At 39.4% G+C, this 14058-nt stretch overlaps 1 protein-coding gene across 2 annotated transcripts in view; it reads left to right on the forward strand.

Moving 5' to 3' along the window:
• Positions 1–1379: 1379 nt before the first annotated feature.
• Positions 1380–14058, forward strand: part of LOC139937442 (divergent protein kinase domain 2A-like) — a 37100-nt gene continuing 24421 nt past the window's right edge. Inside the window, exons 1-2 of one of the 2 annotated variants that reach the window (XM_071932582.1) lie at positions 1380–2052; positions 12573–13391. In XM_071932582.1, coding sequence (XP_071788683.1) covers positions 12658–13391 — 734 coding nt within the window. In that variant the 5' untranslated portion in view covers positions 1380–2052; positions 12573–12657. Of the gene's footprint in view, positions 2053–5977; positions 6156–12572; positions 13392–14058 lie in introns of those variants that run through there. The other variant, XM_071932583.1, reaches the window with a different exon arrangement.

Below are 14058 nucleotides of genomic sequence, written 5' to 3' on the forward strand. Positions count from 1 at the left end.
TTATTCATCGACCATTTTTGCACCCAGATCGGAAAATTGAAGTCGGCGACGCTATTAATTCCGCCGTAAGTAGAAAGATGGAGGAAAGTTAACCGTTGCATAGTCTATAGCTCTTTTCACACTCTAGTTATTTCCCGGGAAATTCACGGGAACTTTTGGTCGAGTTTTTTTCACACTACAACACACTCCCGGGATTTTCCCGGGAAATAAATTATTCCCAGGAAATACTTAACCCTGCTCAGGGGTATGGTTTAGGGAGTTAAACGAAACGACCATGCATATATTCACAGGAGATAGTACTCCCGGGAGTTACCAAATTGGGATAGTGAGAACGGTTGCTGGGGTGGCGGTGTGGATACTGCCGGGATTTTCCCGAGAGTTAACTTCCCGGGAAATGGCTCAGAAGTGTGAAAAGGGTTATTGCAGCCCAAAAACATTTTCACACAACTCTATCTCCCGGGGTTGCCCCGGGGAATAACGGACGGCCCGGTTCACACTTTCTCCCGGTAAATGGGCATATTTGGGAAATAGCCACCTCCTGATCTGGAGTAGGGGTGAGCGGTAAAACCCGGGGTATTGGGGTAAAAAAGTCCCTGGCCTCTTCAGGAGAACTGTATGCCTATTTCAAGGGGATAAGAGTTAGTATGAAAAGATACAACTGGTTTTCAATCGCTAATGAGATGCAAATGAGTCATTATAATAGCCTGGTAGTAGAGCCACATAGACAATCTTTTTAGTTTCATTCCGGAAGCTAAAGTTGGTCATAATTTGTGGAGCAGTACCAATCCCGTACCAAAAGTACCCTGCCTTTACAGCGACTCCGTCCGTTTGGTTTTATTATAAAGACTGCCCTCACTCGGTCAGCTGTGATGGCGAGTTGATCGTCTGTTTCCAGTTTACTCTGCGAAGAAAATATTGCCCGATACTTTGCTCTCTCTGATATGAGTCTTTAATTGTGACCCCGTCTTGCTCGATCTTCAATGGCATTTTAAAACAAATATTGCAAAAGGGCATGCCCACCCTCAAATATGGATTTTAATGGTTTCCATATATACCTTTGAATATGATAGTTTACCTTCCCCCCTCGCCCCTGATCAAAAAGAAGAAAAACTTCTATGGCGTGGACTAGGGGGGTCCAACACCAATTAAGTCCCAAATCTATAGCTGGCCCGTCGAAAGGGACCACCGCTTTTCTTCAAACGTAATGAAAACACAAAGAGTGCCCGGGCAAGTTTTATGGCTTCACCCAATCCCAGCTCGTTCTCTTCTTGTTGTACTGTCAATCCCCACACGGAGCATCCTCCCGTGGTGGTCTTAAGGGGTTGAACAAAAGCTCTCTCCCAGACAATCCTAGAACCGGTCCAGTGACATCACTTTGCGGGAGATTAAAGTATAAAGCTTTTATCATTGCTTTCTTGTCCGCATGAAGTGCTAACTTCACATGAGTCTGGTGTCATATCATCGCGTAGACCCATGGGTATTGGTTTACTTTTTGTTCATCCTCTAAACCTCCACGTATTAGAGTGAGGGTCTCTTTTTACACACAGGGGATGGTCTGCCCATACTGAATGAAGCAAATGCAAGAGAGGAGATCTTTTTGTTGCTTTCTGTGAAATACTATGGGAAAGAATTCGACAACTCAACTCCTCGTTCGATCACTTTGTTCGGTGTCTCAATTGTGTTCGATCACTTGGGTGTTTGATCATTTCACGGTCTGTAGTTGTGAGCCATTTACCAGGAAATGTCAGAGACCTTACACCAGATGTACGTGGTCAATAACAAACGTGTTGTGGAAGTACTGTTTGTGACTTCATGATCTTTTATCCAGCCCTCATGAATTGAGACAATACTTGTGTATGTTCATGTGGTTTATAGCTACGAGCAGAGAATGGTATTATATCACGCAGTGTGCAACAACGTGTTTGCAGTATATCCAGAGGACACTGGCACACAGTTGCCCGTGAGGGTAGGCCTAAACTCGTTGTCTCGAAGTGGGTTTATCTCAAAGTGAAAAAGGCAACAGGGTCGTCTCATCGTTTCTGATTAAGTCAGGTAAGAATTTTTTTTAAAGTCATCTGCTTTTTCGTTTTCGTATTTTGTTGACATGTTCTTGTCTCTTTGAGATACTACCTCTATGCTTTTGACAGTCAACATATTTCAATGATAATTTCAATTGACTTATCTGTCAGTCATGATGTCAGTGTAACAGGAAAGATGTCAACGGAGAGCAAAATTAACGATCTTTCAAATCGAACTCTCAATTTGTGTTACAATTTCCATTGGTAAACGTCGATTACTTATGACCAAAGATGCACATCAAACAAAAACACATAGGCCGATATAGTCGGTATAATTTCGCCAACGTCACCATAAATTATGTTAAAAAACCGTCACAGCTTTTAATGTTATTTTAAGTTTTTATTTGAGGGCTTGAAGCACCACCAACCATTAAAGGCAGTGGACACTATTGGTAATTACTCAAAATAATCATCAGCATAAAACCTTACTCGGTAAGGAGTAATGGGGAGAGGTTGATAGTTTAAAACATTGTGAGAAACGGCTCCCTCTGAGGTAATGAAGTTTTCGAGAAAGAAGTAATTTTCAATGAATTTGATTTCGAGCCCTCAAGTTTAGAAATTGAGGTCTCGAAATCAAGCATCTCAAAGCACACAACTTCGTGTGACAAGGGTGTTTTTTCTTTCATAGTTATCTCGCAACTCCGACGACCAATTGAGCTCAAATTTTCACAGGTTTGTTATTTTATGCATATGTTGAGATACACCAAATGAGAAGACTTGTCCAGTGTCTTTAACTATCAAAGCCAGTTTCACATCTTAATTTAGGACAGTAGGTCTACGCTTCTACCAAGACTTTGTTCCAAATTTGGATCCTTTGCCCAATATTACAAAATATTTTTCCCCCATTATTGCAACAAAATAGCGCCCGGCCGAGTCATGTGTTCTAACCAACGGCGCTCTATGATCTTTGGTTCTAACCAAACGAAAACAACAATCGTCCGGTTCGCAAATGCAAAAATAGACAATGCTTTACAGAAAGAAAAAATCAATCATCTTCCTATAGATTGACTGTTGATTTGAAAAGACAAATAATCGGCAACACTCCACTCTTACTAACTAGGGGTATGTTCAGACAGCGTGCTAACTTAGACCCGAACCGGTCTAACTTTTACGAGCAGCGGGGGGTGGTCGTAAAAATAAAAACCCATTGCGTTCAGACAGCACAGAGTTAAACCCGATCCGGTTTATCTTCGGTTTTAAGAGGTCAAAGTAGACGCGACCCGTTGCTCTAACATCCGGTTTTGTTCATCAGATTCACGCACCGAGTATGCCGAGATACTGAGTGTCCCATGCCCTGGATGATCAGACAGGGCATAATTATTGGATACAAATGGCTCAATCGAACGCGGTAACAGTTTTACCGTTAGGAGGATATGGGCACTTAAAACAAACATGAACACGACTCGAAATTATTTTTTTAAACAAACAAAATATTGATACAAACCGCCGAGAAAACTCACCAAAATATTGTCCATATTCCATGAAACAGAACACGTTTCATTTTTGTGTTTTGTTTTATACCACTGTTTCCGATTTAATAAATACTTTTAGTTTGTACTTCAATCGATTGGAAGTTGCGATCTCTCAAAAGCTGGTGCCGCGATTTTTATTCTGATTCGTTCATAAACACAACTACACACGTGCAAGTTACGTAAATACATGTACTTTGCAGTATTTTCCCAACTTCCCAACAACGTGGTGATATTGCTGGCGTAGGGAATTTCCCCTACACACAGCCTCGCGCCCACTGCAGTTCATTCTCCAAGATTGAAAGTAATAGAAAGGCACATCCACGGGATCGGTGATGGATAACTATGGGATATCAGAGAGTGATCACTATGGGATGGCAGCGCTGTACATGTGAGAAGCATTACAAAAATGCTTCTTCGCTGCGCTCGTAGTATACGCATGAAAAACAGTTTCAATTTATTGTAGGACACTCAACAAAAAAAGCTTGGAAAATATAATTTTGTTTCAGAATTTAATAAATCATGGGCGTGGGCCTGTGTTAAACTGCATACACCGATCGAGAGGGTTTCGCCAACTCGGTAAGCGGCAAGAAAGTAATATAAATACTCGGTGCTTTTCAGCATCAGAGGCAACAGAAACCGTATACAAATACTCCGGGTCCCGGGCGTGTGCATTGAACCACACATAGGGTCGTCCGTTGTGAGTTAAAACCGGATGTCATTCTGTCCACACGCAGTGTTAAAAGATAAACCCGAACCGGTTTAGACTTAGACCGCCTCGCTGGACGGTTTAGGTTTTGGGGTTTAAACCCGATCCGGTCTAACTTTATTTGCGTTCACACGCACAAAAGTTGAACCCGAACCGGTCTAAGTGGACTTAGACCAACTTTAGTACGGCGTGTGAACGACCTCATAATGGGAACCCAATCGGATTAACGTGAGGATTATCTGGGATAATCCCTCACATGGATACATTTTTTTTTAGACTCTGAGCTAACATTGTAAATGAACAAAATGGGAATTGTCTACATCATCTCAGCGATCAATACAATCCGAAAGGTAAAGAAACACTTAAGTCACGGCACACGGTTGAATTGGCAACCTCAACTCCAAAACCCAGTTGCAGTATTCCACCCCACCATTGCGATGTCTCAATAATAATACGACCATACGACAGGTAGAATGTCAGACAACTCGTCAGTCGGACAACTCGTCCGTTCGGACAACTCGTCCGTTCGGACAACTCGACGGTTCAGACAACTCGACGGTTCGGACAACTCGACGGATGATTTATTCAACCGTCAGACAACTCGACTTGGGGTCAAGACAAGTCGACGGATGGCCGTGACGGGGCTCAGCGCGGGGCGGGAGGCGGTAAATAGCGGCCTGGGGTTGGGATGTACTTGCATGTATTAATTACATGTACATGAATGTTGTAAGGGCCTTGTCACAGTGATTAGCAGGCAATGGAGGGACGAACCAACCGCGCGCAGTGCGGGCTACAAGATCACTTTGCATGCCTTCTCATCGCCTCCATGCCCCCTGGTCATCGGCTTGGTGCCCTTGAAATGCTCCAGTAGAAATTTACAATTTCCTCACAGGGTTCCCTTTTACCATTGAAAAACACCTTGGTGCCCTTACATTTCCTTAAAAAGGTGACGCAGGAAGCATATACAGGCCTGACTTTGGTAGCACATGAGTAACTTTTCAAACAATGCAATGAATGTCTTGCGATCACCAAGTTCTGTAAACGTTCAAATTTGAATTGATTATCTTTTTTGGGGATTGTCTTGAACTGGTTGCCTGTACATTGCCTCATGGACATGGCCCTTTTAAGACGCACCCAGTTCGTTTGAAGATAACCTTCTCTGAACCGCAATTCAGATGGAAAAGTTATCTTCTGCAAAATCTGATCCTTAGGGTCAGGGGACTACAGCATTGTTGTTCGAGTGCAAAAACTTGACAACACTTTCAAGAGCAGATTTTCATGGTTATATAAACCAGACAATGCTTGTATCGGTAACGAATCTTTTTATTATTATCTTTCAAGTCAATAAAGCAAGACATTTAGGATGAATAAGACAATATTAAGCCTTCAATCCATTTGTTTTGAACATCCCATTCTGTGACAAGCCTGCATCTAGCTGTCTTTTCAACTTCGGGCAGAATATTATTCTCACAAATAATTAGCAGACGATAACCAAACAACTGTGCAAAAGTGATCACAATTTATGCTGACCAACGAGGCCCTCCTATTGGCCAAGCGATCTGTAGAACACGCCTATTTATATTAGTTTTGTATTTCTATTGGATGAGGGCAATGATTGACAGTTGGAACGCCAAAACTTTTGCATGCATTTTATATCTACGCGCACGTGATTAAACACACGAAGCTTGACTGTGACAAGTTTGTCTGTGTTGGCCGTTCATTGTGCAGTGTGGATTAGTTTCATATGCAGGTGAATGCATACAATTCCAGGGGACGTGGGTCGAGATAGACCATAGACATACAAACACGTGTTGACACAATTCGTTGCTGGGAAAATTTAAACCGTGTTCGTTGAAGAAAACATTGCAATATCGTTCTCGACAGAGCTAAAATCAGATGGTAAGTCACTTATCTTGGGGATGGTCATGAACTTTACCTTTTCCCCACGTACTGTATGTTTTTAATGGTTGGCAATGGTCCCGAACCTAATGCATGCTACAGGCATGACAGACGTTTGGGAGAGGCATATCTTGCTAAATTCAAAATGCTTCTCAACTTAGCTCAAGTTTAAGCATCTATCACTACTGTTTGGGTCTACAAAATATGCCCTAAATTTTTCGTTCACCAAGCTTGACAATAGATGAACAGTTGGGCAATGCAAACCGTTTGGTGAATGGGTTTGTTCAACCTTGTCGGGGTTCTACCCTTGTCGTTTGTTGAACGTGGACAGTTATACAACTTGAAAGATAAATTTTTGTTTGTGCGTGTTTTTGTTAACTTTTGTTTGGTGCGGAATGTGCCACTGGTTTGTTATTGAACGCAATTTCAATGGGCCAATCAATCAACTCAAGTTCAGCAAGATCATATCACTAGATTTTGATCGATTTAACATATGTTTTTACAAATTGAATTTTGAGGGGTTGTCCTCGATCTTTTTGCCAGTAAAGATAAGAAAATAATTGACTCTCAACCCTGCTGTTGAGTTGTTGTAAACCACTTCAAATATGACAGATATTCCATCAAAATAAAGGCCTACAATGAAAGATATGTCAAACTTTTAATATAAAAACACAAAGGGAAAAATATAAAATAATTGCAAAACTAGAAGAAAAAAACAACAACAAAGTTTTTAATTAAATCTTGCTTTTCCTTGATGGAAAGCTAACTTAAAATTCGCAACTGTATTTCAACAGTTATTGTTAAACCCTTCACCGTACAGTTTAGATTTGAGTGGGACAATTTCGCTTCAATTACCATGATTTGCAGAGTGCAGCCCTTCAAAGTTCCATGTGGTCACTTTGAACAAAAACAAGCACAGTGATTATCTGTTTTGCAATACTACCAGGGCCCAATTTCATAGCGCTGCTAAGTACACAAATTTGCTTAGCATTATGATTTCTCCCTTGGTAAAAACAGGAATGCCAACAAAATTTCCACGTGATTTTCAGGACAAGCAAACAGCAGCTGAATACCAGTAAGTAGCAACATGCAACAACTGGAAATTTGGTTGGTAATCTTGGTTTTTTTTTTAAGGAAGAAATGCCATGCTAAGCAAATTTGTGTGCTTAGCAGCTCTACGAAATCGGATTGGTAATTACTCAAAACAGATACATGTATTATCATAAAACCTTTCTTGATTACGAGTAATAGGGAAAGGTGTAAGTATAAAACATTGTGAGACACAGCTCCCTCTGAAGTGAAGTAGTTTTCGAGAAAGGCTTAATTTTCCACGAATTTGATTTTGCGTCATCAGATTTAGAATTTGAGGTCTCGAAATGAAAGCACACAACTTAGTGTGACCATGATGCGACAACGGTGTTTTTTTCTTTCATTAATATCTCGCAACTTCGATGACCGATTAAGCTCAAATTTTCATAGGTTTGTTATTTTATGCATATGTTGAGATACACCAACTGTGAAGACCAGTCTTTGATAATTACCAATAGTGTCCAGTGTATTTTTTTAAAGAGGCAGCAGAGATAGGGCATGTTATATTCACAGTATTTATTTACTTGAAATCATCATTGTTGTATTTTTTGTTGTACAAATGGAAATAAAACAAACAAACAAACATCCATCCAAAGTCTTTGAAACTTTGAATCAGAAAAAGCACCCACAGTTTACCCAGAAATGGTCTGATATAAAAAACCTACAGTTTTGATCCAAGGGTTGTTTTGCCATTGGAAGGGCCGAGTGATGGCAATGTGTTTTTTAGTGTACATTTTTTTGTGCAAAATAAAATCTTGACAGTTGGAATGTCATTATCAGTTGGCACCTGTGAATATATCAAATTTTGTAAGATAACAAACTCTGATTACATAAAATCAACAGAAAAGCAAGATAAATCAAGCAATTACAGCCGTTAATCAGTACTCAAAACACTCTGGTCAGATGTATGTCAGCAGTTAATAGCAGGAGAGGGCGGGGCCAGCATCATATGGTATTGTGGAACGCTGATAAAAGAACTTGTTAAAACACAATTTGTCATCTTTTTAACCACATTAGTAGTAATGCAATTGCTGTTTTGTTTTATGGAAGCCCACTTTGTTCACAATCTACCTAATGTACCTCCTTTTTGGCATAAACAGTTTTTTCTTTATCATTAGCAAAACAAATGTTTTTTTATAAACCAGTAAGTTATTTTCAAGCAATGGGGATTTACTGTTTAAAAGCATTGTCCAAATTGAGCACATTTTTCTTATTTGAGAGAAGAAATACAAACGGTTCTTGGTTGCAAGATAATACAAAAATAACTTTGTTATAAAATTTAGGTACATTCATGTTTTGTTCTGTCTAAATTTTTTTTTATGTGGCTGTGTTCTTGAAACAATGGTTGAGATTGTTCATCAGCGTGGGAGGCATGAAAATGTTAAGAGTCACTTTTCACTCTTGAACATTTGCAGCTTGTCAGTGCATTTTAGATGCCATAAATTACAACAATTTTCAAGTTAATATATAGCTAGGTTTAGTAGCTAGACGTCACCGACCATTACCCCTATTTAGTGTGAACAATAGGTGCATGTATGCCTTTATTTTTACCAACCAAAGGGACCTATGACTGGTGCATCCAGACATTGATGAACATAAAAAATAGACAAAAAATAGTTAATGGCCTGGCATTTCGACCCTACATGTAGCAGAGTTGTTGCTCTGCTAGCAAGGGTCGAAACGTCAGGCCATTAATTATTTTTTGTCTATTTTTGATGTTCATCAATGTCTGGATGCACCAGTCATGGCCATCTTTCAGAAAACAAAATATCGTACTAGACCAGTTATCATGGTCATCGGCTATGTAAACATTACCATTTGTAGGGAACCTAGTTTTTATCAGCTTCCTTTGTTGATACAAAATGGGCTTTGTGTGTGTTTCTATAGCAATGGTCAATGGTGATAAGGATCATATCAAACTTGCTGGAGGTCCAGATAGCGCACCAGCAAACACCACAAAAGAATTTTAAGTGACCCTGAAAATTTGTCTAATATAAATATTTATTTTATAAGCAATTTTATAAAAGGAGTGCTTAGTGGGAAACGCTTGTCTTTTTAAGTGAACTGGAAAGTAGTGAATGGTTTGACATTGTGTAAAACCATCTAAATAGCTAGGTGTTATACCCATACAGCATACATTTTTATTTTATGAATATTACTTTGATCTATATACACTGTAAATCATTCCTGTGAGAAAACTTTAAGTTTCGACTGTAACATTTCAAAGGCATTTCAAAAAATTTGCTTAAGCACGGAAATAGCTCGCTTGTTTTACACATGTTACTGGCCAAAATTTCATGCCATATACATTGCTTGTGACTGGTAATTAGCTGTTGTTTACTTAGCATAACAATTGAATGGAGTCTTGGCCGGTAATCTGATTTTACTAAAGCAAGGATTTTTTTGCTTAAGCAAAATTGTGTGCTTAAGCAGCTCTATGAAATTGGGCCCACTGGTTGGTGGCATTTCAATCGTGATGCAGCATTTGTTGTATACAAATCAGGTGGAAGAACTTTGGAGATGTTTTTGGACCATTCCTCTTTTTTTATTGGCTTGGTGTTTGTTCGCTGTTATGCATCCTCCTGTAAAGCAAGTATTCAAAGTCCTTAATTTACCAGTAATGTACTGTGAGATTAGCATTCCTGCAGTCTTTACATCTAAACTGTTTGCCGGAATGGGAATTCTTTCTGAGAATTCCTACAATTATAGGGATGCAGCTAGGCGTACAGTCGTACCTAATACCCATAAGCTGGAAAGTTTACAACCAATTTACCCATTGAACAAAAGCAACAAGCATGAATTCCAGGGACAATACCTGCTGCACAAAGTGGTGACCACCTATTGCTACAGGCAGCAGACTAAATTGGTCGAATAGATTGACGACCACCATAAAATGGATTTAAGGAAGATCCACGAATTATTCTTGTTTTGAAGTGAATTGAGGAAGAAGTAGATCTTTAATGAGGCCGGATAAAGTCTGTCATTTACAAATTGATAAATCAGCAGCTATGATTGAAGAAGCTTGTAGTTACATGTATTCTTGAAGTGAAGTATTGGTGTTTTTATTCAGAAAGGCTGTACTGCATCCCTCCTGAGATGTATCTTTCCACTTAAAAGTATGTCATTTTGAACAAAGTAGGTCATTTTGATCGGATGGCCATAGTGATAATGTCATCAAAGTTTGTGACCATCGTTGTGAAAACAGTAACATCAATGGTTTATAAAAAAAATTGTCACAGAAGTAATTGTGTATATCTGGGTTATTTCAATTGCAGCAGTTCAAAAAGGCAAATGATTTATAGGGCTTCAAATGCTGTTTTCTTTAATAAATTTTCTCTTGAGGATCAGGGACTGGTATGAACTATAAGTGATATCCAGATTGAACCTAATAACATTTTTATCCACAAGTACAACGCATTAAAGGAACACGTTGCCTTGTAACGGTCGAGTTGGTCTTTGAAAAGCGTTTGAAACCGTTTGTTATAAAATGCATATGGGTAGAAAGAAGTTGCAAAAGTAGAATACAATGATCCACACAAACATGCCTCGAAATTGCACGGTTTTCCTTTTACCTCGTTAACTAACACGGTCGGCCATTTATGGGAGTCAAATGGCCGACCGTGTTAGTTCGTAAAGTAAAAGGAAAACCACGCCATTTTGTGGCAAATTTGTGTGGATCATTGTGTTCTACTTTTAAAACATCTTTCCAACCAATGTATTTTATAACAAACGGTTACAAACGCTTTTTATAGACCAACTCGTCCGATCCAAGGCAACGTGTTCCTTTAATATTTTGTGCACAAACAATACATTATGAAATAAACTTGTTTAAGCTGTGTATCAATTAAATCTTCAAAGCCTATTTTTGAGGGTACATGTATGTTTCTTGGAAACTACATTAGGATTAAAACTGTACTCTTCAGAAAACAAATAGGTCACCCCTTTAAGCATGGTCACCAGACTCTTATTAATATTTTTGCAAAGTCTCCAGTGATTTCTAAGATCAGACAACCTGAGATGTCTCGTTAGATGCTTTTCTTTGATGTACTCCATGTATTGTCTGGGATAACTATCACCCGTAGATCAGGAAGTTCAATTTTGTTTGAGTCACTTCCCTGTGCAGACCTGATAACCATACAGGTGGCCAAAACAAACAGTATAGTTTCTGTCTGGTGTATAAACCCCAAACACCTCCAACTGAATCGTGTTCACATGAATTTTACGCTGGTATTATTTCTTGTGGCGCAGTGTTATTTTTACATCCTTGAAAACTGTTATTTGGAAAAGATATAAAAAATGCTAGTTTTATAAACCTCTGGTTGTAACCCATGGGGTTCTCCTCTTTGTTCAATTGTAAATATTATCATAGTTGAAATTTCAGACCTTCAAGGATCTCAGCTTGTTGGTTCAAGGTCCATCCATATGCTGTCATAAATCTAGAGCCAGGAAAGACCAGGGCCCAATTTCATAAACCTGCTAAATTTTGCTTTTAAAGCAAAAAACTCCTTGCTTAGTAAAATCAGATTACCGGCCAAGACTCCACTCAAGTGTTATGCTATGCAAACAACATCTAAATACCAGTCACAAGCTATGTATATGGCATGAAATTTTGGCCAGTAACACGTGTAAAATAAGCGAGCTATTTTCATGCTTAAGCAAATTTTTTGCTTAAGCAGCTCTATACGCCTTTTTGAGATATGGTGGACACAATGCTACAACACTGTAAAGTTGTTGTAAATTTGTGCGTATTGACCATAGAAATAGAACATATGTTATTCAGTGAAGTGCGCATTTTAGGCGACGCGGCGTTTACACGTAAACCTAATGACCACCAACATGGTGAGCGTGGCATCAGTCGCGGCGTGTGATGCGCGCGTATCACGTCCGCCATACCTCAAAAAGGCTTATTAAGTTGGCCCCAGGGTCCAGTTTTATAAACCTGCTAAGCACAAATTAGTGTGCTTAGCTTATTAAAAATCTTGCTTGGCAAACAAAGGCAGCCAGCCAAAATGTTGTGTGATTTATGCTACTTGTGGCTGATATTTCCCTTACAATATTATTTGCTTACAAAATTAACTTGTTAAGCAAGTGTTTCTGTTTCACAGCTTTGTGAAATTGGGCCCAGTTGTGCACAGAGTCTATGGTTGGGTTTTAAAAGAAAAATCCATCAAGGCAAAAAAAAAAAAAACTAAAGAAGATAAAATTAAACTTGACAAACCATCTGGATAGTTTTTAATACCATCTACAAAATTCACAAGGTGCCAGACTTGTTCAACTTGCAACCCTAAACTTGTTTCAATCTAAAAAATTCTTTTTTTTAAATTATAGAATTCACCTTGACCCAACGCTTCCAGGCAGTTCTCAGATGCCACAGATGTTCAAAGCATGATGTTTTAAACAGACTCTCGACAAGATGCGAACTTTTCGGCTGAGGAGGAAGCTCACCCATCTGATAGGGCTTCTTCTATGCTGTTTCCTTGCCATACAGTTTATCAGCGTCAGTTTAGGATCATATGAGCGCGAGGTGAAAGACTCTCCTAACCTTGCCCTGCCAACGTCTCTAGACCCATGGAACATTGAAACCAGGGGAGAAGGCGAAGGAAGAAAAAACGTTGGCAGGGATCTGAATTTATTTCGAGCTGGATTATTAGAACAAGCGCGTTCGTATGAAGATAAGAATTTAATAAGTGAAACTTTGGAAGTGTCCAAGAAGGATGAACATATTGAATCATTGCAAGCTTCTAAGAGGGCTCCTTCAACAATGAGACGGTTTTCTAGGGTACCACCAGCAGCCCTCCAAGAGGAGACATGCCCAGGCTGCTACGGCACTTCACTCTGTGATAAATTTTACGCTGGAAACATCACGCTGGATATGGAGACGGTTGGTCTCACCAAGGAGAAAGGCGTCTTTTACGGTGAGATGGATGGACAGAAGATCGTCGGGAAATACTTGGCGAACCAACAAGAGTTCAAACGTTTGGATCATTTTATTTGTCAGAACAGTAGCCGTAGAGTCCAACCCAATCAGCCGTGTGATGTGAGCTGGGATGTTCTACACTCTCATCTTGCTAAAAGGGCAGCGTTAGATGTCCGATATATAAGAAATGATTTACACAAGGTGGCGCAAAAAGAAGCATCTTCCTTGAGGTAAGTCTTTGAAAAAGTATGATTGTCTATCAAAATGTTTACTCTGGACAAGCTACTATTCATATGTCTGGCCTGGAACTTAGGAGGGCACGGAGGCCATCTGTTGCCCCTTGAACTTAGCCTTGGTGCCCCTTCAGAAGTTTCTAACAGACTTTAAGATTTTGCAATGCTAGTGCCCTATGCAGGATCAAGATTACCTACATTTTATGCCCACTTAAATATGAAATTCCAGGCCTGTATTGTACTAGCTTTAAATTGCTGTCAGTTAAAAAAAAAGTTTTTTTAGTTTACTCTTGTTAAATGCATTTTAAAAGCATTTTCAATTAATCAGTTTTGTTTCTATACAAAAGGTGGGTGTTTTTCCCAATAGTCAAATCCTATGGTGATTCTTGATTGAAACCACCTTGGACGTCCTAGTCATGAGTTTGTACTTCCAAACCCGAGTATTTATAAACTTCTAATGTCTGAAAGCAGAATCAAAGCAAACAAATTTGACTTTGACAATGACAAGCAGACCTTCGTTTCCAATTGTTGATATCTAGAAATCCACTGGCTTTGGTACAAAGCCTGTTATTTAAACCAGCCATCCTGACGGCATCAGTGAAAATCCAAAGGGCCAAATGCAATATTGATTTAATTGGTCAGTCGGATCTTTTTTTAGGCTGAA

Source organism: Asterias amurensis, chromosome 5 (assembly GCF_032118995.1).
Source record: "Asterias amurensis chromosome 5, ASM3211899v1".
Classification (NCBI taxonomy): domain Eukaryota; kingdom Metazoa; phylum Echinodermata; class Asteroidea; order Forcipulatida; family Asteriidae; genus Asterias; species Asterias amurensis.